Source organism: Colletotrichum fructicola (assembly GCF_000319635.2).
Source record: "Colletotrichum fructicola Nara gc5 chromosome Unknown KSG_Nara_v1_contig03, whole genome shotgun sequence".
Taxonomy (NCBI): domain Eukaryota; kingdom Fungi; phylum Ascomycota; class Sordariomycetes; order Glomerellales; family Glomerellaceae; genus Colletotrichum; species Colletotrichum fructicola.
The window spans coordinates 684,105-711,363 of record NW_027094053.1 but is presented as its reverse complement, the minus strand read 5'-3'; the positions used below and the strand labels follow the sequence as shown (position 1 = coordinate 711,363).

The following is a 27,259-nucleotide window of genomic DNA, read 5'->3' as shown; positions in this document are numbered from 1 at the left end:
AGCACGAACACACAGCAGCGCCTTTCTTCTCACCGGCTTGGTGAGGTCAGCGACATCGTCGATTGCTGGCGTTGTATATAGTTACGGATCCTCGCACAACATTACAGGCCTCGTTTGGTGGATAGCTAGCGCAGTAGCTGCAGTGGGATGCCTGAATAGCAGGATTGTTAAGGAAGGAAACGGCCATGAAATCTGGCTTACGGGTGACACCGAATAGCTCTCTCCACCCTGCAAACCGTATCGATGAAATCGAAGCCTAGACCAGACTTTGATAAACGGGCGAATAGAAGTGGAAATATCAACGGTACTGTGCACAAATTGCAAACGATGATTTCCAGCTCTTGCACTGACGTGGTCATTACGTTGTACTCAAAGGTGTGCATCGCGTCGGACAATGAAGTAAAGGAGTGACAGTTTCTACAATAGATCGAAACGAAAGACTATCCTTTTGACGTACAGTACAGTTCATCTTATTTTGCTCCAAATAAGACAGGAGATGTTCTCAATCTGAACTCCGCCAAATGTCAGGCCTTTAGTCCATGTCTTCCTCAGTCATCAAGCCACGTTTCTCCATGTCATCGGTGACGAAAGATCGCTTGTCCTCGGTCACAAAGCCCCTCTTCTCGGGCTCCGTAACGAAGCTACGCTTGTCTTCGGTGACAAAGCCCCTCTTCTCGGGTTCAGTAACAAACCCCCTCTTCTCAGTAATGAAGGACCTCTTCTCCGGCTCAGTGACGAAGCCACGCTCCGTGACGAACGATCTCTTTTCCGGCTCAGTCACAAACCCCCGCTTTTCCTCCGTCACGAATCCTCTCTTCTCTGGCTCTGTAACGAAGGACCGCTTCTCTTCAGTCACAAAGCCCCTTTTCTCCGGCTCAGTGACAAAGGAGCGCTTTTCCTCCGTCACGAACCCCCTCTTCTCAGGCTCCGTAACGAAGCTCCGCTTGTCCTCAGTGACAAAGCCTCTCTTCTCGGGCTCCGTCACGAAGCCCCTCTTGTCGGTAACAAAGCTGCGCTTCTCTGGCTCGGTTACAAAGCTTCTCTTCTCAGTTACAAAGCTTCTCTTGTGTGGTTCGGTAATGAAAGATCGTTTCTCGGGCTCGGTGACAAAGCTTCGCTTGTCCTCGGTTACGAATCCCCGCTTCTCGGGCTCCGTCATAAAGCTCCTCTTATCCTCAGTGACAAAAGATCGGGGATCTGACTCATATATCAGTACTGGGCCGCCTTGCATGCTTGGAGTTCCGGGGAAAGGCGTAGACACACCAAGGTCATCCGTCACAAAACCACGCTTTTCGTCTCGCTGGATCGCTGGAGCACCGAAGGAGGCAGCCACCAAGCTGGCGATGGAGATGATGGTTGAGACTCTCATGTTGTGCGGTGAAGAGATTGATGGGTTTCAATTTGATGTATTGTTCTTGCGTGTGTTGATAGCACTGATCTGACAGGCACATTTGCGTAGATGGGTTCGACCACATGTGTTCATATATGCTGTCGGCATCTGGTACCTCGTCAACTATATTTGCCGAACTACAAGTCTGCTACGTCAATAGACATGCCATTAGTGATTCCGCAGTAATGTATTGGTCACCTTCACCGGAGCTTACCGATATTTTACTAAGGTTAAACCCGCATGGTAGAGTCGGTGTATTTCGAAGTTCCCGTAGCATCGTAACTTCAACAAGCATGTTACACACTTGTCGTACAAACGAGGCCTTTTGCTTGGTTCCGTTCAATATGGCACAGAACTATCGAACGCACGTAGATTATCTAGACGCCGGGGAGACTGCCTACATCCGCATACTGGAACCTAATTTTGGCGTGTGGGATGACGGAAGTCAAAATCGGGGCAGGTGGGATGCTTTACGGCTTGAATTAAACTCCCGCGGAAGGTATGTTTCCAAACACATCAGAGTTGCTTCGTTTACAAAGCGAATGGTGAGTGGACAATACAATTTCGGTTTCGGCACGGTGGACGTGAAGCTGAGGCTCATAATCATGTGTCTACTTGTCTCGGTAAACTATTGGTTTCTTCGTAATAGTAGCTGATCACCAGTCACCACCCCATACTCCAGCACGGCACGATTGACTCGAGTCTTGGGCATCATACGACCTAACGAATTATGCCTATTTAGGAAAATGTTGTGAACCTGCAACTTAATAATAGTTCACACCCTACCTAGCACATACACCTGGTACTGAGATCGCGCCCTAACTTCCTGATGAAGAAACTATTCTCCTACAATGATTCCACATGCTGCATATTACCAGCCCCTGTGATCGAACTCCTTGTTGGACCCATGGAGATGCGAATGCTCATGGACATCAGCAAGCTTCCCGCCTTGATCAGACCCTTTCTTGGCCCCTGGCCTGAGGTCAAACTGGTGAACCGATATATCGCTTGGTGGCCTGCAAGAGGTGAATCGCGGCCAATAAGGCATGCTGACGTGTTCCTTCGGTCTCGCATAGTCCTGCATCAGTGCGTGGTCGAGGCACTGGTGGTAGTCGATGGTTCCAGACACAAGCCCGTGGACAATTTTCACCTCTTTTTTCCAGATGAATGCGCAAGAGTAGAGATGGAACTCCCACGTCGTCCAGGCCTGTGCACTCGTTCCCGTTTCCACGTCAGTCCATGACAGCTGCGTGGTCGCATTGCGATCCGTGAAGAAGATCCATGGTTTGGCGGCACGAAAGTCCGCATCCAGGGCGGCGTCGAAACAGTTAGGGGGTTGCCATGTAGCCGTGTAGGATTCAAACTTGCATCCTCGAGATTTCGCCGTGGAGCTGTCTCTGCCGCAGGGCCATTTGTCTGCCATGAGACCGGTCACAAGGCCCAGACCCTTGGTATGTCCAAGGGTGACGTCCTCGATGTGGGCTGATGGATCAGCTGCCAGAATGAGGCTGATGAGAACAAAGGTTGCGGACCCTATGAGAAAGAGAAGTACCTTGACGCACAGCGGGAGGGCGGTGCTCCGAGGCATCATCGGGCTGGGAATGTCGTTACGGTTGGCCATGCTATGGTGCTTTCAACAGAAAGAAAGGACAGAAGCCATAGTCGCGTAGATAGTATCAGCAGCGAGAAGGATAACGAAAGCAATGAGCAAGTTAATGTAATCCTTGTAGAATGAAACTAAGCGCCAGTCTTCCCCTCGACTAAAACACCTACAGCGAACCTTCCCACCGCACGACGCACTCAGAGCCCAACGCTCTCGCATCTACACTTGTAATAGACATAGCCTCGGTGTGGGATCCCGACTCTCAAACTCTAGTGTATTGTAGTCTATTGCTAACGATGATGTCAGCCATATGAGGAGAAAATAATCTATCATGAGAATCTTCGAAGTCGTTGCGGGGTTGCATTGTGGCCAGAGCGACAACATGCAACAAGGATCATGGGACTCGGGATATAAGCGGTTATGTGACAAGCTTTCTTGGTTAAGCTTCCCGCCGCGGGAGCTAATTCGAGTACATGCCCCTCGCGCTCAGACTACAAGGTTATGGTGATCAATCAACTTAGGAAGTATCGAGAGCGAGCCCGCGCGGGGACGGTGTGTGTATCGGTGTATGGGATTCTCTCTCCGAATGAGCGATCCATGTTCAACTCTCTAGACTTAGAGAGCATGCTATCACGCATGTCGAATCCGAGGGCGACTGCCACACCTTCTCGCCTTGCTTGATTTATCTTCATCACAACCATAGCAATGTCCCCCAAATCTCACCACACAGACGAAGGGTCGGAAGAGCGACTTCTATCCTCAAGGGGTAGTAGCCACGACGACGAGATACTTGAGGAACTGGCAGCACAACAAGCAGTTGACCGCAACGCGCGACGTCGGCCATGGAGGAAGATCTCCGAAGGCGTATTCTACGTTTATGCAGGAGTTCTCGCAGGATTTCTTGTTGATCTCATCATGTCTCATTGGCATTTCCCAACAGACAACTCTGTCTCAGTACCGGAGTGGACAGTCATCGACGATGGCCAACAATTCCGCGCCTGGGCACCATCCGCTCAGTGCGGAGACACTCCGGAGAAAGCCATAGCTGCAGGCTGTATTTACGACGATGTTCTCCTGCATTGGATGCCACAAGCTTGCTCGTCCCCTGAGCTCATAGATGAGTTCGAACATGTGTGGCCGTGGGAATTCTTTGAAGATCAGAATGCGACGAGCCAAATATCCATCCCAGACGTGAGAAAGGGAACGCAGGACATCAAATGGGTTTCTATGGATTTACATCGTTGGCACTGCGTTGCAACCTGGAAAATTCTTAGTAGTGCAGCTCGATGGGGGACAACGGTGCCGGGTTATTCAGTGAACTGGAATCATTCTGTTCATTGCGCGGATCATGTATTGATAAACATGCACACGGATGACCCTTTTACGATCAACTCTCATCTTGATATTGAGTACACACCTTGTGTAGCTATCGCGGAGGACAGAACGATTGCACGGGCGAAAACGTGGTAGATCGATGCGCACATGCTTCTATCACAACACGGAAATCTGAACTACACCCCAATTCCATATTGTTCGTTTTCAGAGTACACAGATAATTTGAATATTTTCATTGTACTTGGCATAGTAATTTGCGTATTGTACGGTTGCTTCTAAAAGTACAGGCATGCAAGTATCTACAGCTTCACCGGGAAGCGTGTGCGCACTTCTTCTCCGTATCTCTGTAATAAGAGAGGCACCGGACAAAATAGCAGTGCAATGAACCCTAGGAGGCTACTACCCCATCCGAGACCCAGATGATCAAACAGAGGTTCGCCTGCCAGAGGTAAAAATGTGCCGACAATACATCTGAAGATGGTTGCTGCTGCAATTGCTGACGCGGCAAACTTGGTAAACGCATCAATAAGGTACGTATGCAGGGGCATCTGCGTTTGAGTGAGAAACTTAGAAACAGTATGGTGGTTTTTGGACATACCATTACTAAAATAAGTCCGACACCAAGGATGGCCGACCCTATTATGGGCAATATCCAGTGTAAGTGGTACTGAGCCGTCCACCCGTAGAAGAAGAGCCCCACGGGAGTAAGTAGAATAGACCGTGCCATCAGTGGCAGGCGATACTCTGGCATGCGATTTCCATTGTTTTTCTTGGTCCGAAGGTTGGCCATGCGATCATTGAATATTCCGTTGCTGATGGCGCCTATACTGAAGCCAACCCCCAACCCAAGGTAAACTAGGCCGACGGTTCCGGTTGTAAAGCCATACTCTGAAGTGAAGACGTTCGTAAACGTGGTGAGAAGGATATACTAATATTTGGTGAGAAAGTTGAACCATCTAGCTGGGGTTTTGTGACTTACAGTGTATCCGTATGCTAGCGCGAGAATGGTAGATAAAAGGAGAACAATAGGACTGAAAAAGAACATCTTTAGGGGGCGGACTAGCGCATTAAGGAGCAAAGTTGAGACTGGTGCAGCTGTCATCTGGCCAGGGACGACGAAATTGAGCTCCGGATGTTGTTTCTGGAGAGCAGCGGCTTTCTTTTGTAAAAGTCGCGGAGGATATGTCTCACGTAGCCCGAAGAAGGATATGACCGTGAACGCGCCGGACTAGTGCCCATCATGTTAACTACACGGATCGAACGAGAGCAGCTGAATTGCGACATACCGGAATGGCTGTCAACCAAAAGATCCATCTCCATCCCAGGCCTTGAGTGATGTATCCAGCAGCCACGGGGCCAATGGCCGGACCAAGCATGGGCCCAACAAAGTAGACGGACACAACCACTCCACGACGCTCCGGTCGGATGAGGTCTGCGATGGTTCCACCGCCGATGGCTAGCGGAGCTGCGCCCGACGCGCCAGAGAGAAAGCGAAAGATAATGAGCGCCGCCAGGTTTGGTGATATCGCACTTAAGATGCTGAAGAGAGTGAACGTGACGTTGGATATATGATACAAGACGGCTCTTCCGTATACCTCGGACAGAGGTGCAAACATTCTGGCGTCATGTGAGACACGTACAAATGATGCATAGCACTTTGATCAAACTCACATTGGGCCCACGGCGTACCCTAAGATGAAAATGGATACTATGAATGATGATAAAATCTGACTGTCGCTGTGGAACTCTGCCATCATGTCTGGAACACCGGGAGCACACATCGCAGACGCCACGGACCTATGTCGCTGTGAGTGATAGCATCGTGACATGATTTCAAGGGCTGTGACTCTTACGCTATGAACGTAAGAATACTGACAAGACCGACATTGATGAACTTGTCCAATGCGGGCCAGTTGATAGGTTTGCTCTTGTCATCTTCCCCGTCCCAATCAACGACGACATTTCCTTGCTCGTCCTGTAGCTCAATGTTGACCTCTACGGCGCGCTTCTTGCGAACCTTTTCGCGGAACATCTTGAGTATCAATGAGAGTTGCTGCCCCAAGAATCTCCCCAAAAGGCCGGGAGTGAACGAATGCAAGACAAGATCACAACTTGCCGAACACGTTCGATATGCAAATGACCCAGTTGTGACCTAGCACAGGCGGGATCTTTCGCTTTCTGGTTGAAAGTACTGACACACAAACACTGATCTGGAGGCTGCGATGCAAATTCGAGATCCGCACGGAGGTAGCTGCGGGAGTATCCTTCGCCTAACCACAAGGGAATCGCGCCCGACCATCAGCTGGCACTTCTTCCCCGAGGCGCCAACCAGGATGAATATTGAACGAAGTCGGCATAGTCAGGATACCCTAGGACTGCTAGGAATGCAGCAAGGTTTGCGATTTAGCCGCCAGTCAGACGTTCCAAAACTCTTTACGTACGTAGCATCTATGGGACGTAAATGTGCAGATCATATCGGCTATTGCGGCAACCTTCGCTTAGGGAGAGAAGAAACTTTAGACATATTGTTGCAAACTCTCAACTTCATACGTGTTGCCCGGTCCATGTCTTCCGATACTCTCGGTTAAGATGAATGTAAGAGGAGACTGAGTTCGATCATCCCAAGTCTCCACCACCCACACCAGAGAGGGGAAACTGCAGCTTTGTGGGGGTTGATTGACAGCGATTGAACAAACTCTGACATCTTCTGGACAGCCAACGGCGCAAAGCCAATCGATTAAATCATCAACTCTGGCTTGCGTCAGACTCAGACCGAGTTTATCTTGGTTCTCCGCCAGCGAAGAAGTTTGCGTAACTACCCTCGTAGTAATATGGGTTTAACACACGTGCTCTCCGGAGAGTAACAACTCAAGCAGGGGCGTGCCCCACACGGGGACTTAAGCAAAACTTCCGTCTGAACGAAGACCTGAAACTGCCTGACAGAGAACGTTTCCTATTGTACGTAGTAGTGATCCAGATCGGTCTTCTGTGTCCCAAAGCGATGTTATGCACAGCACTGAAAGCTACAATAACCATGTTCATGTTGTACAGTAAACTTAGAAGGCCTTGTAGTAATTGAGTCTTGATCTAGCGCAGGAGGCACAGAGAATCATGGGCTGTCTGATGCGGTAGCCAAAAACACCCTTTGAAGACCCGAGTCTCTCAAATTACCCCCAGTCCAGTCAACATGGCCAAAACCAGCAGCCTTGAACGAATCTTTCCACACCATCTCATCCGCCGTCGCATGTGTCCGGCCGTCTTTGAATAGCCACCAGCCTTCGAATAGGCCGAACACAAAGTCTGCCCAACATAGCCGTTCCTGCACCTCCATCACGACCGCAAACCCATCCGGACGAAGGAATTGTCGCGTGTTGCGGAGTGACTTGACCATATCGGGAGTGGCATGAACGGCATTTACCGCAATTACGATGTGTTGAGTCCCAATTAACTCCGCGGGCGGCGGTTTCTCGATATCTTGCGTCCGGAAGGTCATGAATGGATATTCTTGAAACTTCCGCGCGGCTTGGGCAGTGAAACCGCCGGCAAGATCCGTGAATGTGTACTCTACCGGTACGCCTGACTTGGCGAGCAGCGGCGCGAGCCATTTTGTCGTGCCGCCAGTGCCAGCACCGAGCTCGAGGATCTTCAGTTGGGCCCCGGACTGCACATCAATGTTCTTCGTGAAACGGGTCATGAAGTCTTCCATAAGCTTGTGAAAGGCTTTGCTGGGATGGGCGGCTCCGTAGATGTCTTCGAGATACTCTCGGCCTTCTGGCGAGCCGAAAATCGATCTCACGCCATCTGTACGGCCAGCGTAGATTTCTGCAAGATCGTTGCCTGCATGTGCCACAAGTTTATTAAGTGACGTGTATGTTGGATAGTCGTTCAATATCGCCTGAAGGGCCTCTTTCTCGTTGCCAGCTGGGATTGGCGTGTCTGTTCGAACGTATTGGTCACCTTCTTTACGGATGAGACCGGCGTCTATGAGCGACTCATAACAGAACTCCAGTTGCTTCTGGACGTTGGCAACAGACTTGATTGGCCGTAGCTTCTGTCCTGGTTTCGTCCTTCCAACGTCACATCGTAGTTTTTGAAATGCTTTGATGATCAGGAGTACAATCAGCTTTTTCTGACGTTCGTGAACATTTTCGTAGTATCCCGCGAATCCGGCTTCCGTAACGATGTTGTCGGTGTTTGACTTTGTTTCTTGGAAAGATGAAAGCGCTGTGGCGTAGGGCACCACGAACTGTGGCTCATCACCAGTCGTGAGCTTGCCCTCAGATGCCTCTGTGGCTGGGGTAGGCAGGGTTGTTGATACTTTCGTTGCTGACATGGTAACAGCTGGTTGCAGAGACGTGTGTTTGCCGCCGCGGAATCAAGGCCGACCTGAGTACGAAAGTCCACAATATGAGAACGCGTCCGCTATTCCTGCAGGTTTCCCCCAGATCATGGAGCCTCAGTTGAGCCACCGGAAAGAGACAGGCAGTTCACAGTGATCGAAGTGGGTCATTTTTGACTCCGGTGCGACGGTCCGCTCGGAAAGGACGAATCTCGAAGCGAATCATGAAAATTCACAGCGATTTTGGGAAGGTGGCCGGGGTTTGAGTCATGCGTTCGGTGGTCCACCACCCCTCGTGTCACCACGAGCTCCCCAGGGATTGTGGTGATGCCAGTGCCTGATTGTCTTCAAAGAACTTTCAATGGAAGACTGGCGATTGAAATATCCTCGTTGTATGCAGTGATGAGCGCAATCAAAAACACTCTCGGATATAGTAAATGAACAGCTCGATTCATGAGTCTATCTAAGCTTAAATAGTGTACACCAACTTTCCTGCACTAACGTTGCCTTGCTTCAAGTATTTGATTCCATGCAACACGCCTTCCAGCCCTGAACCGCCTTGATTGACGATTTGTCTCACCGGGCGAAACTTATCCTCTTGAAGCAACTTGTCACTAACGGCCCAAAACATCTTTCCAAACTCATGGTCCTCAGGCCTCGGCTCGACAACCGTTTCCTTCTCAATCGTCTCACCTAAAATTGTGTACCCCAGAGTTGTTGAGCAATTCACTTTGGGGTTGATCTTCTTGACAATTGAAGGCACCAAGTACAACAGACTGCTGTAGTGACCACCCCGGATTGACATTGCAGCTGCACAGATGCGGGCGGATTGAGCTGTTGCGATGCAATCCCATGCATGCCTCAGTCTTCCCTTGGTGAGTGCCTTGATCTGTTCGGAGCAGTCTTCCGCTCTGTAGTCGACGCAAAAGTCGGCTCCGAAGGACTTGACGTAGTCGAAGTTCTTTGGTGAGCATGTGACCACGACAGTGCAGTTAGACATCTTTGCGAATTGGATGCCCATGATGCCGGATGCTGTGCTGCCGCCGTAGATCAGGAGCGGAATGGGCTCAGGCGACGGCTTGGTGGGCAGAGGAAGTTCAAGGGACTGGTATAGTCCTTGGCCCTACATCACAAATGAGCAACGTTCCGTGACATTTCCTGCAGGCGCACTTACCACTGCGACGAGACCTGAGGTAATTGCGGCAGCTTCGGTGTCATCCACATGATCTGGGATCTTCAACTGAAGGCTGGCTTTGGCGATGAGGTATTCGGCAAATGCGCCGTCTTCCTTCTGCCTCACGTTTCTTCAAACATGTTAGCAGGCTGTCTCATGTACGGAATCATTATTACTCACGATCCGTTGACAATGCCGAAGACCCTGTCACCGACTTTGAAGTCCTTATCCACACCATTGCCCACTTCGACGACCACGCCGGAGTACTCGAGTCCCGGACGTGTGCCTGTGGGGTTTCCCACCCACATGAAGTCGATGTGCTTCCAGTCTGACGGGTTTATGGCAACCGCTGTGGTTTTCACCATGATGTATCCATCCCTCAATTTCGGCAAAGGCGCCGTGGTGATTGCGGCCTCGCCACGGCCCTTGATCATGATGGCCTTCATCTCGCTGGGAAGGTTCGACGACATGACTTTTGTTGACTGGAAGCTACAAGACCTGATAAAGTTGATGAAGTTTCAAAAAGTGATAAACGCGATTGAGCCACAACAAGTGAATGAAGTATGGTAGACCTGGTGATGATGGGAAATAACGTCAAGTTACCTGCAATGCCAGAGTCAACATGATCTTCGAGAAGCATTCCAATCCCAGTGACAACAGTAATTTCGATTGTGAGTACAGCCTGTTCCTAGCACCCATACGTCTGTACCTGAGCAATCGGAGTGGCCCACCGTCCCCGGAATTGACGTGAGTGTGCCATCCGTTCTTCGGACCGCGCTTTGTGCAGGGGCCAGGCCACGAGCACCTCACGAACAACGCCAATCAGACGGCCAATCAGAAGAAACAATTCTTTGTGACTTTTCGGAATTGGGTATCTGACTTTCGCAATCGTCGGTCTGGACGAATCGGGTGATGTTGTAGAATGACGCATTAGACCGAATGCACTATCGTCAGCATCTTGTTCGTCTCTTGTATTAAGAAGCTCTTTCTAGCGTCGAAGTAACTCGCTACTCACGCAGGATACGCCTTTAAACCTCACGATACCATCACACATTTTGACTTCAACTTCTAAGGCGTTGCGGAATCTTATCACTCATTCATATTGACAACATTGGACGATGTCACCCAAGTCGGGCATCACGACGCCGTCGTCCGAGATGGACGCCTCAGATCCCATCGCCATTGTGGGCATGGCCGTCAGGCTGCCCGGCGGTGTCCGCAACACCGAGGACTTTTGGGATCTGATGATGAACAAGCGGAGCGGTCTCATTCCAATTCCCAAAGAGAGGTGGAACAGCGAGGGCTTCTACAGCCCTGTCGCGAAATGGGGAACCGTTCAGAACAAGGAGGCCTACATGTTCAGCCAGGCTGACAATGATCTCACCAAGTTCGATGCCTCGTACTTCACGTGTGGTGAGAAGGAGATTGAGCGCATGGATCCTATGCAGCGTCAGCTGCTAGAGATCACAAGAGAATGTCTGGACAATGCGGGTGAGACCAACTGGCGCGGCGGAGAGATTGGGTGCTACGTTGGCAATTTCTCCTCAGATTGGCAAGATGATTTGTCCATGGACCCTCATGCGTCTGGTCTGTACCGTGGTTCAGGATATCTCGACTTCCTCCAGCCTAATCGCGTGTCTTACGAATATGGCTGGACAGGTCCCAGGTAAGTCTAAGCCCTGTTTCTGATACCCGATGAACATTGTCTAACATGAACCAGTATGCTTGTCAAGACTGGCTGCTCATCTTCCATGGTGGCCCTGCATTTGGCAGCGGAAGCAGTCCAGAGCGGCGCCTGCAAGTCTGCGATGGCCCTTGGCTGCAACCTCATCACCTCTGTCATCACATCCATCGTCTTCACTGAGACGGGTGTCCTCTCTCCGAGCGGCAAGTGCAAGACATTTGACCTGCTCGCTGACGGCTACGGTCGCGGCGAAGCAGTCAACGCAGTTTACGTCAAAAGATTAAGCGACGCTATTAGGGACGGCAACCCCGTCCGTGCAATCCTCCGCGCGAGCGGAACTAATAACGATGGCCGGTCCAACGGAATCATGAGTCCCAACACATATCTCCAAGAAGCACTAATTAGAAAGACATACGAAAAGGCCGGCTTGCCGTTTAACAAGACGGCTTTCTTTGAGTGCCACGGCACCGGTACACCCACCGGCGACCCTCTTGAGGTGGCCGCTGTTGCTCGCATTTGGAAGGATCACGACGGTGTATTGATCGGAGCTGTAAGTTGATCTCGATATCCGAGACCTGTGTTCATTCGCTAATTCACATAGGTCAAACCCAATGTTGGACACTCCGAAGGTGCTGCTGGTCTTACCAGTGTCATCAAGGCTATCCTGGCTCTTGAAAACCGGGTCATTCCTCCCAACATTTACATGGAGAACCCGAACCCCAGAATTCCCTGGGAGGAGGCCAAGCTTTCAGTCCCGACTGAGCCCACGGCTTGGCCAGCCGATCGCGACGAGCGCATCAGCGTTAACTCTTTTGGTGTTGCTGGCTCCAACGCTCACGTAAGTATGACCCAAGTAATGTCACTCTCTTTGCGCTCTAACCTTCCATAGGTTATCTTGGAGTCTTATGAGGGCTGGCTGAAACTGCAAGATGATGCCAGTTCTGTCAGTTCCGACTCTGGCGTGAGTGTACGTGCTCCTGGTCAACGCTTGCTCCTCTTCTCCGCCGCCCACCAGACCTCTCTGGAGAAGCAAGTGGACCAGCACAAGGAGTATCTCGAGAAGAAGACATCCGATCTGGATGATCTCGCCTACACTCTCAGCCGCCACCGTGAGCATCTGAGCTGTCGCGCGTATGCCATCGCCGATGAGAACGGTGCATTCGAGCCCAGCAGCTTCAAGCGCAAGCCCACTGTCGCTCGACGAACTGTTCTAGTCTTCACTGGCCAGGGTGTCCACTGGGCCGGCATGGGCAAGGCTCTCATCGAGAGCAACGATGTCTTCCGTGCGTCAATTCGCAAGCTGGATACATGGCTTCAATCTCTCCCCGAAGCTCACCGCCCCGACTGGACACTCGAGAAGGAGCTGTCCATCGATGATGGTTCCAGCAGAGTCGGCCAGCGCGGCTACTCTCACCCATGCGCCACTGCTGTCCAGATTGCTCTCACCGATGTCCTTGCCAGTCTGAACATCAAGCCTGATGCAGTCACCGGTCACTCTGGCGGAGAGGCTGCTGCCGCCTACGCTGCCGGCAGTATCTCCGCCGAAGCTGCTCTGGCAGTCGCCTACTTCCGTGGATGGCTTTTGGTCAACGGCACTGTGCCTCCTGGTACCATGGCTGCTGTTAGTCTCGGCCCCAAGGAAGTCGAGCCGTTCCTCATTCCCGGCGTCGTTGTTGGATGTGAGAACAGTCAGCTGAACACGACTCTGTCCGGTGACCCAGTCTGCATTCAGCACTGCATCGACCAGATCACCCGTCGTCACCCTGACATCAAGGCTAAGGTGCTCAATCTCGAGACTGCCTTCCACTCTCCATGGATTGAGCCCCTGGCTGGACCTTACGAGGACCTTCTCAAGCCATACCTCGCTGATGCCAAGGCTCCCACAGTCCCTCACTTCTCCAGTGTCACTGGTCTGGAAATGAAGGGAGACGAGTTTGGCGCCAACTACTGGCGCCGCAACTTTGTCCAGCCTGTCTTGTTCAACACGGCGCTTCGCACCCTCATGAGAAGCAACAGCAACAACCTCTTCATTGAGGTCGGTCCCCACCCTGCTCTTCAAAGACCGATGAACGAGATTCTCCGCAGCATTCCCGAGGCCGCCTGCGAGTACATCTCGACCCTCCGCAGAGCTGAGGATACCAACATCTCCATGCTTCGCCTCGCTGGTGAGCTCTTCGTTCAGGGCACACCAGTTGATATGTCGACCATCATCCCCAAGGGCCGAGTTCTGACCGATTTGCCCAACTACCCTTGGCTTCACGATGTGTCTTACTTTGAAGAGCCCAAGAACGCGTCTCGATACAAGCAGAGGAAGCACACCCGCCACGTCCTTCTCGGAGCCAGAGTCCTTGAGGGCAACGACATTGAGCCTGCTTGGCGCAACATGCTGGACCTCAAGGAGGTACCTTGGCTGATGGACCACATTGTCAATGGGCAGATCGTCTTCCCAGGTGCTGGCTACATGGCTATGGCTGGAGAGGCCATGCGCCAGGTCGCTAACGGCCAGGACTCCTACACCATTCGAGACATGTCCATCACTACCGGTATGACAGTTCCCAAGGAGAAGAAGATGGAGTTGTACACCCGTATGATCCCCGAGGACAAACCCAGCGCCGAGGGACAGTGGTACAACTTCAAGATCATGTCTTGCGACGGCCATCACTGGGTCACCCACTGCTCCGGATTCATCCGCTCCGGTGCGGAGGCTGAGAAGACCTCCATCACAAGTGCCCAGGCCGAGCAGGAGTTTGCGCGTGAGATCGATGCTGAGGGATGGTACAAGGCTGTCAAGGCTGTTGGTATTGACTGGCAGACTGCGTTCCAAGGCCTTGACCAGATCACTGCCAGCACCACCACTAGAGAGGCTACCGCGACTGTCTACGACTTTGAAGACACCACGCACTATGCGGCTCATCCGACCCTCTTGGATCAAATGCTTCAGATCAACCTCGTTGCACAGACTCATGGACAGAAGAGACGCCTTGACAGCATTCTCCTGCCGACGTTCATCTCCCGTCTGGGTGTTTTGGGTGACCAGGACCTTCGCATGAGAGCGTACGGTAGCATCAAGGACGGTGCCGAAGGCATGACCGCCAATGCTGTCATCTACACTGAGGAAGGTCGCCCGACTGTCTACTTGGAGGGTCTGTCGTACTCCGAGCTCCCAGTCGCCAAGCGTGAGGAGGTCTTGCTCGGTTCTACCTTCGAGTGGAAGCAGGATATTACCATGGTTGACTCTGTCAACGAGTTAGAGACCACCGACGCCACTCAAGAGCTACGCGACCTGGTCGGTCTTCTATCATTCAAGATTCCCGACGCCAGGATCATTGAAATTGGCTGCGGAGCAACTCACGTCACTCGCATTGCCCTTGAAGCTGCCCACCCCTCAGAGCACAAGCGCCTGTACTCTGACTACACCTACGTCTGTACCTCTGAAGAAGAGGTCGAACAGGTGACAGAGGCTCTGAATGAGGTGGAGGGCAATGAGGTGTCTGTCGTAGACATGGAGCAGCTCTCGCTTTGCAATGCTGCCGACGTGGTCCTCCTACCTTTGGCCACTTTGCTGTCTGATGACCGCTACCTGCTGGACGACTTGACCGAGTTGAATGGCCTTCAAACAGTTGGCGGCAGACTCCTTGTGTACAACTTTGGCGGCAACTCCGACGCTCAGACTGACGAGGAGAAGATCAAGCAGCGCCTGCAGAGCCTTGGCTACAAGTTTCACTCCCAGACCAGCTCTGGCCTGATCCTTGCTGAGCCCACTAAATCTGCCGACCTCGACCAGAACACCAAGATCACCATTCTCGCTCAGGATACCACCCAGGGAAGCAAGCTTGCGAAGGATGTTCAGACCTACTTCGAGGGACAGGGCTTCAAGGTTCACATCTGCAACGACAAGACCGTCCCCTCAGAGAGCTCCTTCACGATTTCACTCCTGGACGTGGACAGCACAACCGTTTACGACCTCAACTCCGAGTCTTTCCGACCATTCATGGACAGTCTCTGCAACCTGAAGGGCTCTCTCGTCTGGGTTCTGCCCTCTGTTCATGGCGTCTGCAAGGATGCCCGCCCGGCCATGATCCAGGGTACCGCCAGAACCGTCCGCATGGAGAACAAGGCGGACATCACCCTCGTCGAAGCCGATGACCTCTCTATTGCTGGAAGCAACTTCGCCAAGGCTATCTACAAGATCTGCCAGAGCCTTCCCAAGAGGCGCAAGGGCGGTGACCTGGATGCCGACTACGACTATGCTATTCTGAACGGCAAGGTGCACATCCCTCGCATGTACTGGTTCGGCTTCTCAGAGCCTGCTGTCAGCAAGTCTCTTCCCGAGACCAAGGATTCCCCCATGTTCCGCGACGACGCTTCCTACCTCCTCGTCGGAGGCTTTGGAGGTCTGGGTCGATCAGTTGCTACCTGGTTGCTCGAGCACGGTGCTCGCAACTTGGTCTTCCTTTCCCGATCCGCTGCTAGCGCTCAGAACGAGCCCTTCGTCAAGGAGCTGGAGAGCTACCCTGGCGCTGTCATCAAGACCGTGTCGGGTGATGTCAGCAATGCGGAGGATGTCCTCAAGGCCATCAACGAGGCTCCTAAGCCCGTTGCTGGAGTGCTTCAACTTTCGCTGATTCTCAAGGTAAGTCACATCTTCGTCTCATCATTCCCACATACATGATCTAACATTACTGCAGGACAACTCCACTGCGGAGATGACCTACGAGGAGTGGAGTGGTGTTGTTGACCCTCGTGTCCGCGGAACCTGGAACGTCCATCAAGCTCTGGTGGACGCCCAAGTCCCTCTGGACTTCTTCGTCATCTTCGGCTCTGGAGGTGGTCACACGGGATACTACGGCCAAGCCAACTACAGCGCGGCCAACACCTACCTGGATGCCTTTGTCGAGTACCGCCACAACCTGGGTCTCCCCGCCTCCATCATCGACCTCGGAGTCGTCGGCGACGTTGGCTACCTACTCGAGCGCGATGACCTCTACGAGGGCTTCAAGAATGGCGGCTTCTTCTTCCTCAAGGAGCAAGATGTTCTCGACTCAGCCGCCATCGCCATCGGCAACTCCAGCGGAGGCCCGTACAGCAGTTTCTGCCTGGGCGGTTTGTCTGAGAAGCCGTTGTCGGATCCCTCCAACCGCGTCAACTGGAAGAGGGATGTTCGCTTCGCGCAGTCTCACTACTTCCACAAGTCCAAGGCCGCTGTCGCTGGCGAGGCCAAGGAGAGTGACGAGGCGGAGACGTTCATCTCTCTGGCCAGGTCTGATCCCACCACGCTGCGCGACAGCGCCACCGTGACCACCTTGGCTCGCTTCATCAGCGCGACCTTGAGTCATCTGATGCTGAGACCAGTTGAGGACTTCCCTCTTACTGAGAACCTAACTTCAATTGGCCTCGACTCCATCATCTCTATTGAGCTGGTTGACTGGATCCACAACCAGTTCCACATTGGCATGACCTCGATGGAGGTCACTCAGTGCACCTCGTTGATGCATTTGTCGGAGAAGATTATTGAAGAGTTGATTGCATCGGCATAAACATAGATTGAAACATTGATAATTACTGTTCGGGTGCTAAGGAGTTCGGGGGCGTAGGAGTTAGGCGATGATCTTTTCATTCGTTGCAGACACATTTCATAGAGTACCTAGCAGCATTCATATGAGACACACTTTATTTCAACTGATATTCTCCGTATATGTTTCTCAATTGTTTTTGTGGTCTTTTGCATTATGCGCCTGAAGGGGCTTGACAACCACATTGCTCGTCTTTGTCCCCTACCGCACAAGTACGTTAATAATCTAGGGAAATAAGTTGGTGCTTGGATGCATGCTACATATATTGTTCTGTATGGGCCTTTTCGTGATCATTTTATTCTCTATAGGATTTCATGAAGCGTCGCTCCTCTATCGTGAACGTGCCCCTCATACCACCGAGGAGCTATTGGGTGGCATCTCTACAAGCTCTTCATCAGACTCTTCGTCTTCTTCAGACACACTCTGCTCCACGGCCTGGTACCTAGTCTTTCGAAACCATTGCCACTCTTTTGCAGATGTAACCACAAACAAACTCGTCACCACGCTCGCAATCCCAATCATTGCCAACAGATTCACGCTCGCGCGCCAGATAACCCAGTCAAGCAACAGCGCCCACAATACCTGCGAGTAGATCATTATCGTCGCAGCAGACGAAGAATCATTCGCGATCCCTGCCGTTAGAAGGTACTCCTGGTTCGCGTTTCAGTATGCTGTGATGCACGTGATGAGGGGGTCAAAGCACTCACCATCGTGAAACCAAAGACACCAAGTGGCGTCAATTTCAGCCAGGCGATGGGGTCTCTCGTGAGATGAATGCTCTTCATGAGGATGAATGAGATGGATGTGAGTGAGACAACGGTCCACGCGAAGTAGTTCACGCTGAAGAGCGGATGCGCCCGTGGGCCGATTGATCGGATTGCTGTCAGTGCGACCTGCGGAATCAGCGAAGGCCTTGTCTCCATGGGCAAAATACTCACTGCTCCTCCACAGACGCTTAGTAGACCAAAACCGAAGCCCATCATACGACCCTTCGTGTCTCCCCCGGTGACTGTCTGGGCAGCGCTCAAGATGGCTGCTTTATGGTCGAATAGGCCATCAGGTTGAACGACGAGAATGACGCCAACAAGCGCGACGAGGGCGCCAATTCTATCGACTACTTCAAAGGTGCCAAAGTCCAAGTATCTTATGAGGATCATAGCAATAAGAGGACCAAGGAAGTTGAGCGCAGTGGCTTCACTGAGCTTGAGGTACATGATAGAGACTGGTCTTGTCAATAAGGACTCATTCACACGCCAAGCTGCATTGGACCTTACAGTAAAATCCGAAAGCACCAAAGACACCAGCCGCTGCTCTCAAGGCCAGCAGCGGCCTCAACTCCGGTAGACCCCATGGAAAGCTGGGTGCCTGGGTCCGCCATAGGACGATTGTGGCGCCGATGCCGGTAATGAAGAAACGAACGAAGAGGACTTGGAATGGGTGGATGGGTTCATCGCCAGTCTCTAGGAGCTTGGCCAAGCCATTCAGAGCTGCCGCCGAAATCTGTGAGGCCAGTACCAGCAACGAAGGCTTGTGGCGCTCCAAGAATGAGCGACTCAAGCCTTTGTCCATTTTTGGAGGGGATGCATGGGACGGACGATTGTGCAGGTGCTTTGGCAGGAAACGATGTCCCCTCATCCGCGCGCCCAGAGCTGGGTCTAAAGTCGCCCTGCCCAGTTCCAAGGGCGAGCCGTTTTTCCCGCTCCGGTCAGAAGAATAGAGAAACTCGCGGGGCATGAGGGGAAGCAAGCATAAGCTTTCGGAAACAGAGGAGGTGGTTTGAAACGCCGCTCCTCGGTAATGCATTGGCCAACGTAGCATGCTGCCCCGGCTCCGTGTCGCTCGGACCGAGTCGTCTGCCATGCGTGTCTACCTATGGTTTTGGTCCGCATACTCGCTATTCGGAAGTGGATCCGGGGTAGACCGGATGGCAGAGGATCGGAGCCGATTCAAGCTGTCCCCCGGCCCATTGGCAATTAGTGGACTGACAGTGTCTGAAGAGCTTTGAGTCTGGCTCGCAGGTTCACAATTGCTGTTGCTGAGCATCAACGACCACGCTCGTTTTGTATGTTTCAGCATTGCGATCTCATCAACAACAAGCGAGAATGTCTAACCAATTCAACGCTAATGTCAACACTCATACGACTTTGAGCCCACCAAAGCCGTCATGGGTCGACTTGGGGCCGTTCGGGCTGCCAGGCTCAATCGAGGCCAACGGATATGTTCCGTACTTGATGGCCATTATTCTTGTTGCCTCTGTCATGGCAGTGTCGTTCCGCAAGAACAAGCTGTCTGCATTTCCCATCATCAACGGAAGCAAAAATGAGTATTTGCGAGCGGGCCGCGCGATGTTGGCACGGGGCAAGGAGCAATATGGGAACAAGCCGTTCAGAGTCAACACCGGCCTTGGTGGTGGAGTAATCATTTTGAACCCGAGCGTGATGCCAGAGGTTCGAAATGACCAACGCTTCGACTCTACAAAGTTCCTGTTGCAGGTCAGTCACCATTGTCTCCTCACAAGCGCATTACTAATGCGCTATTAGTACTGGCAAGCTGGAATTCCCGGCTTTGAGCCATACATCGCTCTGGGAACGGAGATCTTGCACAACGTTATCAAGTGGAACCTGACGCCAGCCGGAATCTGTGAGTCGGTCTGGTACCGTCATGATAATCAATTGCTGAACTGTGGCAGCCAAGCTTAACAAACCATTGTCCGACGAGGCCGATGCGGCTTTGAGAGACATCTTGACTGATAACGAAGGTATGCATCGGTATCCGGAGATTACTTGCAAGACATGTAATTGACACAACCACAGAATGGCATGAGGTCCTGCTCGGCGATGTTCTCATTCGCATTGTGGCCCGTGTTTCATCCGTCATCTTCCTTGGCCCGGAGCTGTGCCGCAACCCAGATTGGCTGAAGATCACTGTCAACTACACGAACACCGCCACCAATGCCGCAAAGGTTCTCCGCCGGTGGCCAGTGTTCATGTACAAGTTTATCCACTGGTTCCTCCCCGAGTGCCAGACCGTCCGTGTCATGATGAACGAGGCACGTGCGACTATTGCCCCCGTCCTGGAGAAGCGACGAGCGCAGAAGACAGCTGATCCCAGCCTCGAATTCCACGACGCTCTGGACTGGTATGAGTCGGCTGCGAAGAAGATGGGCGTCGAATACGACCCCGCTGCTCAGCAGCTGGGTCTGTCCGTTTCTGCGATCCTGACTAGCAACGACCTCATGTCGCAGAGTATCATGGACCTCTGCAAAAACCCCGACATGTTCGAGCCCCTTCGAAACGAAATTCGCTCAGTCCTTGGGGATGGCGGCTGGAAGCCCACGACTCTCTACAGCATGAAGCTACTCGATAGCGTTCTGAAGGAAACCTTGCGCTTGAAGCCTGTTGCAGCTGGTAAGTTCGTCGTCATCATCTCATCCTTTGCTTGACAGGTTCGGGCATTTCCAAACTGGCGTTTCCATTTCCCGACGAACTGGGCAGATGTTTTCGGAGCTTGACTGGATTAGTGTTTTGCTAATGATCTCGCAGTTGGTCTAGGTCGACGAGTCATGTCAGAGGTGCGCCTGCAGGACGGCACTCTCCTCCCTAAGGAGTCTGGAATCGCCGTTTCAGCCGAGAAAATGTGGGATCCGGAGATCTATCAAAACCCCCGAGATTTCGATGGGTACCGCTTCCTGCGCATGCGGGAAGCTTCGGAGCAGGGCGAGAAGACGGCTCAGCTGGTCAGCACTTCGCCTGAACATCTCGGGTTCGGTTTGGGCATTCACGCCTGCCCCGGCCGCTTCTTCGGCGCCAACACAGTAAAGCTAGTCATGTGCCATTTGCTGCTCAAGTATGACATAAAGTTGGCCGAGAACAGCAACACGAACCCCATGGAATTTGGGTTCTCGATGCTGGCCAATCCCTTTGTCAAGGTGCTTGTCAGGCGCAGGAAGGAGGAGGTGCACTTTTAAACTTCTGCGGTCCACATGGCTTGAACGTTGTTTGCTGCCATAGTTGGGATTGTTTAAGGGGGGGCGCAGGGGGTTTCAGTAGGATTATAACGCAGGGTGTAGAAACAGGACTATTCCTCACTTGGAGTATTTCAAAGTGTAAACGAACTTGCAGTTGCACCTACGAGTGATTAGTGTCGGCTTGGCCCGTCTTGGCCGTGGTAACATACTATCTGTGTCGCGTATCTTAAGGCCCCAAGCCGGGGCGCCTCGGTCCAGATGAGCAGTATTGTGATATCTGATATCCTGCGTGGCAAGATTGGCACATTTACAACTGCCGTTGTCAGGCGGCTGAGCCCCTTCTAAGCGAGCGGCTAAGATTTCTGCCAAGGGCGTGACGATCCTTCTGAAAGACGATAATCGTGCCATTTCGGCAACGCCTTTCGGCATCATTGAAGTAAGATGTGAGTTGCAACCTGGATAAAAGAAAGTTCATTCGTATTCGCTACCTATGCAATCGTTGATCTCATTCTGGTCTAATGCCGTCGTTGCGTTGCTTGCTATGCCTGTGAAAATGCCCCAAGAAAGTCTAACCAGCTCTCACTACTTGAATCAACTCCAGATAATGATCCATCAACGATGCTTCATCACTCTCGAGGCTGAGCCTTCCAAAAAGACCGCCACAAATTGCAAGATAAGGCATGGCTGCCTTGCGATTGCCCTTTTCACCATTCATGAGATAGTACACGATGAAGCAGAGAGAGACCAGAAGAAGATGGCCCATGTCTCCCCACCGTGTGCTTGGCGAACCAATGTCCCTGGCCTGGTCAGTTTCATAGACAAATTGTGATGTGGATAGACAGCATACCTTTCGAGTCCCTTCTCCCAGAATAGACCGCTGTTTGCCAACTTGACTACGGCAAAGGCCGACTCGGCACAGCGCTCCATGCACCTGTCCCGCATCTGCCCGGCAACTCCCGCCATTTCCCCGTCTTCCGATAATAAGGGTGTAATCCATGGGCAGTGCACGAAGAAGACAGCCCGGTGATACATGCAGAACACGCGGAAAGCCTTCCTCAACTGCCGGTCGTCCTTGATCCCCTGCAGCGTCTTGGCATTGTGCGCCTCGTTCAGAGGAGCCGGGAGTCCCGTCACCCACTCGTTGAGGACGTGGCAGCTGGCTTGCAGACGGTCCCGTCGGTCGTATGCAGAGGTCGACTTGTTCAGTGCACGCGGGCTGTACTGGAACTTGAGCACCGAGTGGAGTAGCTCTGAAAACGTGTAGGACACAGCGACCATGTCGTCGCCGCGGTCGAATGAGGGAAATTGACTGCCCCAGCCGAGATCGAGAATCTGAGCAACGTTAGCAAAAGGGCGTTTCAAATTTGGTCGTCTCGGTGGAAAGCTCACGGGAAGCATTCCGTGATGAATAGCATATTCAGTCTCCAGGCTGTAAAGAAACCATACGCTGCGCTGTGCCAGTTCTTGCTCTTGCTCGCTCATGTTCGGCTGCTGACCCCTTGCGGAGTGGACCAAACGAAGGTCCCTCGCGCAGCAAACTGCCCCCGTGATCTTTTCCCAGACAAGTGACTCATCGCACATGCATGCGATAACGGCCTGCAAGATGTCAGTAAGTGAATCTCGGAGTAGCTTGCTGTGTGTGGTGTCGCACCATGAGAAGCGTCGCCTGGAGCTTCAGTAAGCTGTTCGGGCAACCTTGAATGGTCTTGTAAAGGCCTAACGCTGTTCCAAGCCGCCGTTGGGCATCGCGAGCCTCATCCGGTGTAGGTGGCTCCCGACTACGTTGGCAGGCGGTATAGTATCCGATTGACATGATTGCCTCTACGAATGCCGTAGCCAGCGGGCTGGCATCGGCTTCTCGCGACTGTTTGATTATCTTATCGACTGTTTGTCTGGTAAGCAAGTTGCTGATTCTATATCACATGTCAGTTGTCTTTATTCTCATGCAGGTAATCCATCATCAACTTACGGGCAACAATCTTCGAAGCACGCTGTAGAGAGCGCATCATTAGCAGTGAGCCCCATTCAGTCTTTTCGAAAGACCTACCATCGCAATAACGTGACATGGTGATGTCGCTATCTGGCCACCGTCTGGAGCGATCATGTGGGCTCTTGTTTGCTGGCATTACACGGTTGCCGCAGAGTTCGCGCTTGAGTCCGTTGACGGTTTTGATCATCTCTGTTCGGCGAGGCTCTTTGCTGCTTCGAGCGATGTAGCTTGGCAGGCCGTACAGACTCGACGCCGCAAAGTCTACCTCCACTGGTGAATCGCGAGGATTTGGCGTCTTTTCATGTCTTTCGGTTGCCAGTTTCCTCGTTTCGGTCGCTTCATCGAAATTGAAAAGCTGCCAATAGTCAGAAGGCAAATCACGACTGCTTTTGCATACAGGCGTACCATGTTGTAATCAGGTGGGCTGGTCGTTTCTGGTCTGGACTGTTGTGCATTATCTCGTTGACTTGTTGTTTGCGGTGCTGGTGAAGCGGAGAACTTGTTGTCGATCATCGGAGACGGCATGTCGAAGTTGAATCCTGCAGAGTTGGAGTCCGACGGTGTTGTGTCGAGTAAATCCATCAACTCATCCTCTCCCGGCAAGGGCAGATCCAACATGCCCGGGTGTTCATCTTGCCGACTGCTCGAATAGGCATCGGGCATTGAGAATTGTAATAAGCAGTTTAAGCCGTCCATATCCCCCCTCTCATCATTGTTCACAGTATCGTCGGTCGAAATGGGCGTCAGCAGCGTGCCATCGCATGTGAGCTGTTGCCATGCATCGTACGGTGGGAGACTGTCATTAGTGTTGATATCGAGTCTACGGACATTGGGAGGTTGTGAGTTGGTGTTCGTTCCTGGCGCGGTCGATCGACGAGGTCTGGGGGCTAAAGGCGGATAGTAACATGCTTGTCCGTTACGCTACATGCACACAGTCAGAAATTTATTTGACACAGAGGCATATCTCTCGTACATCACAATTGAGACATGGGTCTGCTCCGTCACCTTCATTATGTCAGAGTATGCTTCACCAACAACAGTACTGTTCACTCACATCGTACTTTCCTAGACCTGCACGCTTGGCAGGCGCCCCTTCGACGTGTGATTCTTCGCATGTTGGTTTGTCCAGAAAAGGCTTGACAGCCGAACCGCCTGAAAGTCTTCTAGAATGTTGAGGCGAAAGCTAACAGAGAGTTGAGCAGAATCCCGACGGCATATGGCCTCGCGACTTGACGGGCGGTGCCGTGTGAAATGCAAGATTAGCTTGGTCTAAATACTATTGAAGCTGAGTTTGCCAACGAGGAAGGAGGATTACTCTCTTAAGGTTCACACTTGGATGGATTCAGACGGTATTGGACTTGACTAAATATCAACCAAGGCGGGAACACCCCTCCATGGGACGGTTCCCGTGGCATGGTGTCTGTCAACGACGGGAACCCTGTGCCCATGTTGTTCAAGCGTGTCCAAGCTTCTCCAGCTCTAGAGTCTAACTACAGACCCTAAGAAGCCGAATTGTTTCGGCCGGGACCAGCTTTCCCAGATGCTCAAGGGTAGCTCTCTCTACAGAGATTGAGCGGTTCTCTCGGTGTTGTGATAGCCATGCGGTTATTTACTTTTTTTAACTTTGAGTTCCCCTCACCGCGTAACGCTGCGCTGGTTTCGCGCCACTTACCTGGCATGTCCAGCAGGTGTTATGCTTTGTGGATGACTCGCCCAACCCTTGACATCCCTAGACACCGGTAGCATGGATAAGGAAACCCCAGAGTCTGGTCCCAACCCCTCAGGACCCGCCCAAAAAACCGCTCGGGCAGTCTGAATTTGTATCCACGGAGCCCACTCATTTCGCATCTACCCGCTCACATTGAGCACGCAAGATTCTGCAAATCAAGTATGGGATAGATTTTGCCAAGATATCAACTCAAATAAAGTCTCTAGAAAACCAATGGTTTCATTTTTCGTCCCGCCCCGCCTGCAGTCTTGGATAGTTCTACGCAGTTAACTCGGAAGCTGACGTTGAGTCAGGCACCGCGAAACAACACTGACAAACTTCCACTAGCATTACCAGCGCCAAATCTTAACTCTCAGAGTTGCGTGGCAGCTCGGTGGTAGCCAGAAGAAGCGGTTATATGCTCGATCAACGCGCGTATTTAGGATGACCTGACAATCAACACCTCAAACCTTAAACCAATGCAACTGTGAATTGAGTCAGGCCCCTGGAGCATCTCAATACGCTCCGACTCGGTCCATGGTCTAGCATCTTTCTTCATCCTAATCCCGCCGGTGCCGAGAGTGAGTGGGATACCCTGTGAATCTTCAACTAGCACTTTGCTCGGCTTGTGATAGCGAATGCAGCGGACTGGAATTCCGGAACCGAAGATCATCACTCAAGATTTCATACCGACTGCAGCAATAAGTAGACTCAGTGGACCCCTTGCTCAAGACCAATACGACAGCCCGCTTACGAACACTCGGAATCACTGCCCGCCGCCGCCGGCTCGCCTCACTTTCCATTCTCAATCGAGATCAGGCTGCCCCAAGCCCCTCGAAAACACCTAACACCGACCCCCACGCTGCTGTCCCTTGTCAACAATGACCACACCCCTCACTACCCATCAGCCAGATGTCAACAAACCGCCCAAGATGGCCATTGCTAAAGAGGCGAAGCACTATGTCGATCACAGGCCGCCTTACCCGGACTCAATGTGGAAGCTCTGGACGAGTTACCATCAAGGACCTCTTACAAGCGCTCACGACATTGGCTCGGGCAGCGGAAACGGTGCCGAAGGACTATTGACGCACACAACTCCACCGCTGAAGCATGTTGTGCTTACCGAACCGCGAGAGATCAACATCGCGGACTGCCGTGCTCGGTTCAAAGACCGCTTCCCCGGGACCGAATTCTCGTACCGAACCTGTCGTGGTGAAGACCCCTGGGATCCACCCGCCGGACTGGAGCACGTCGACTTTGCAATGGCGTGCGAATCGATCCACTGGACTGTCCTCGGACCAACCGCGGAGAACATCGCAAAGAGCCTCCGACCCGGTGGGACATTTGCAGCTGTCATCTACGGGCCGTTTCCAGGAATCACCAATAACAAGGTCGCCAATGCAGCTTTCAAGAGTTTCATTGGGGAACATGCCGCGCATTTGCTCAAGCAAGAGTGGATGACTGAAAACTGGAAGCGAGCTGCGCGTCAAATGTTTCACGGCATGGACTGCGTGCCACTTCTAGATGATGTGTGGCAGGATGTGAAGCGAGTTGAGGTGAACTGTCGGGACGGGTGGTATGCCAAGGATTATGAGCCAATGGAGGGTACGGAGGATCCAGTCGCCCACTTGGGAACTTCAGAGCGTGTCTCCATTGACGATAACGAGGATTGGCAAATTTCAGCCACGGTTGAGTGGCTCAAGCAATCCCTGGAGTCAATGCGTTTTGGGTTTACGGAGGATTCTTGGAATTCACCAAAGTGGAAGGAGATTGAACAAGCGGTGGGAGGCGGGCCATTGGAGTTGCAATGGCAGGTTCACATGATACTCGCTAGAAAGAGGGGTTGAGCGTTAAGAAGCTCTACAGGGTATGGTTGACCAGGTTCAAGCTTGTCTGAATGTACAGGCTATCCTGCCATTATCCATAATCACGGGAGAGCGGAAGAGACAATTGGCATATTTAGAACTGCGGAAACAGCATCCATGAATCCATAACATACTGTAAAAGAAAACATGACTTAGGTTATGCTAGAGAAAGAAACCATGAGGCAAGCTACCAGTTTCGCCTTTGGCGTTTGTCTGTTCCCGAGCAACTCGCATTCGGTCGATCGGCACGCAAGTAGTCTGACGCAGTTGACCATAGCTCTACGAAAGTTCCCAACTCTCGGTGCAATAGAAATAGCGAGCAGCTTTTCCTATGCGTAAGCCCTGATTGGACGATTCTCGGATCGTTCTTCCGTGTTCCTACCGCCACTAGAGAGCTTGGAACACATTGTGCCACTTCTTCATCGAAGAGGCGGCCTGCCCCCTCGGAAACTGCAGGTGGGTTAAGGGACCAGCCGGGGTGTTGACACCAAATTCGGATCAATCCGCCGAGTGGGAAAAAAGCTTATTTCAACTCTTTGATAGGTAGCCTGAGTAGTTTTGCTCGCTGAAACTGGGGTCGAGGAGAAAACACGCAGAGCACGATTCATGTGTCCTCCAATGTCCCTCGTTG

General features: G+C 52.2%; 10 protein-coding genes across 10 annotated transcripts; 3 read left to right on the top strand and 7 right to left on the bottom strand.

The window, feature by feature from the left end:
* Window positions 1–532: 532 nt before the first annotated feature.
* Window positions 533–1,369, bottom strand: ent1-1 (Epsin-1; the record flags this gene model as incomplete). The annotated part of the gene is made up of 1 exon (XM_032030507.1): window positions 533–1,369. One exon carries the CDS (start codon window positions 1,367–1,369, stop codon window positions 533–535), a length of 837 nt encoding a protein of 278 aa, XP_031893582.1.
* Window positions 1,370–2,261: 892 nt separating this feature from the next.
* CGGC5_v004972 (uncharacterized protein) lies at window positions 2,262–3,011 on the bottom strand (the record flags this gene model as incomplete). The annotated part of the gene is made up of 1 exon (XM_032030496.1): window positions 2,262–3,011. The coding sequence occupies one exon, from the start codon at window positions 3,009–3,011 to the stop codon at window positions 2,262–2,264; it is 750 nt and encodes a 249-aa protein (XP_031893583.1).
* Window positions 3,012–4,627: 1,616 nt separating this feature from the next.
* On the bottom strand, window positions 4,628–6,360 carry prlG-0 (MFS transporter prlG; the record flags this gene model as incomplete). Its single annotated transcript, XM_032030485.1, has 6 exons — window positions 4,628–4,876; window positions 4,927–5,256; window positions 5,308–5,556; window positions 5,615–5,945; window positions 6,018–6,125; window positions 6,182–6,360. The coding sequence occupies 6 exons, from the start codon at window positions 6,358–6,360 to the stop codon at window positions 4,628–4,630; spliced, it is 1,446 nt and encodes a 481-aa protein (XP_031893580.1).
* Window positions 6,361–7,437: 1,077 nt separating this feature from the next.
* sor2 (Non-reducing polyketide synthase sor2) lies at window positions 7,438–8,661 on the bottom strand (the record flags this gene model as incomplete). Its single annotated transcript, XM_032030474.1, has 1 exon — window positions 7,438–8,661. One exon carries the CDS (start codon window positions 8,659–8,661, stop codon window positions 7,438–7,440), a length of 1,224 nt encoding a protein of 407 aa, XP_031893581.1.
* Window positions 8,662–9,136: 475 nt separating this feature from the next.
* On the bottom strand, window positions 9,137–10,311 carry TOXD-1 (Protein TOXD; the record flags this gene model as incomplete). Its single annotated transcript, XM_032030463.1, has 3 exons — window positions 9,137–9,790; window positions 9,842–9,971; window positions 10,022–10,311. 3 exons carry the CDS (start codon window positions 10,309–10,311, stop codon window positions 9,137–9,139), a joined length of 1,074 nt encoding a protein of 357 aa, XP_031893578.1.
* Window positions 10,312–10,959: 648 nt separating this feature from the next.
* On the top strand, window positions 10,960–17,062 carry gloL-1 (Highly reducing polyketide synthase gloL; the record flags this gene model as incomplete). The annotated part of the gene is made up of 5 exons (XM_032030452.1): window positions 10,960–11,507; window positions 11,562–12,075; window positions 12,127–12,363; window positions 12,415–16,158; window positions 16,214–17,062. 5 exons carry the CDS (start codon window positions 10,960–10,962, stop codon window positions 17,060–17,062), a joined length of 5,892 nt encoding a protein of 1,963 aa, XP_031893579.1.
* Window positions 17,063–17,446: 384 nt separating this feature from the next.
* CGGC5_v004967 (uncharacterized protein) lies at window positions 17,447–18,667 on the bottom strand (the record flags this gene model as incomplete). The annotated part of the gene is made up of 4 exons (XM_066151371.1): window positions 17,447–17,749; window positions 17,806–17,991; window positions 18,037–18,320; window positions 18,373–18,667. The coding sequence occupies 4 exons, from the start codon at window positions 18,665–18,667 to the stop codon at window positions 17,447–17,449; spliced, it is 1,068 nt and encodes a 355-aa protein (XP_066009077.1).
* A 533-nt stretch (window positions 18,668–19,200) lies between these two features.
* P450-1-6 (Cytochrome P450 monooygenase 1) lies at window positions 19,201–21,065 on the top strand (the record flags this gene model as incomplete). Its single annotated transcript, XM_032030430.1, has 5 exons — window positions 19,201–19,590; window positions 19,639–19,738; window positions 19,788–19,856; window positions 19,912–20,505; window positions 20,641–21,065. 5 exons carry the CDS (start codon window positions 19,201–19,203, stop codon window positions 21,063–21,065), a joined length of 1,578 nt encoding a protein of 525 aa, XP_031893577.1.
* A 568-nt stretch (window positions 21,066–21,633) lies between these two features.
* terR (Terrein cluster-specific transcription factor terR) lies at window positions 21,634–23,718 on the bottom strand (the record flags this gene model as incomplete). Its single annotated transcript, XM_032030419.1, has 7 exons — window positions 21,634–21,862; window positions 21,913–22,397; window positions 22,455–22,661; window positions 22,717–22,978; window positions 23,035–23,056; window positions 23,113–23,410; window positions 23,461–23,718. 7 exons carry the CDS (start codon window positions 23,716–23,718, stop codon window positions 21,634–21,636), a joined length of 1,761 nt encoding a protein of 586 aa, XP_031893574.1.
* A 1,977-nt stretch (window positions 23,719–25,695) lies between these two features.
* CGGC5_v004964 (Methyltransferase) lies at window positions 25,696–26,610 on the top strand (the record flags this gene model as incomplete). Its single annotated transcript, XM_032030408.2, has 1 exon — window positions 25,696–26,610. One exon carries the CDS (start codon window positions 25,696–25,698, stop codon window positions 26,608–26,610), a length of 915 nt encoding a protein of 304 aa, XP_031893575.2.
* Between the last annotated feature and the right edge of the window lie 649 nt (window positions 26,611–27,259).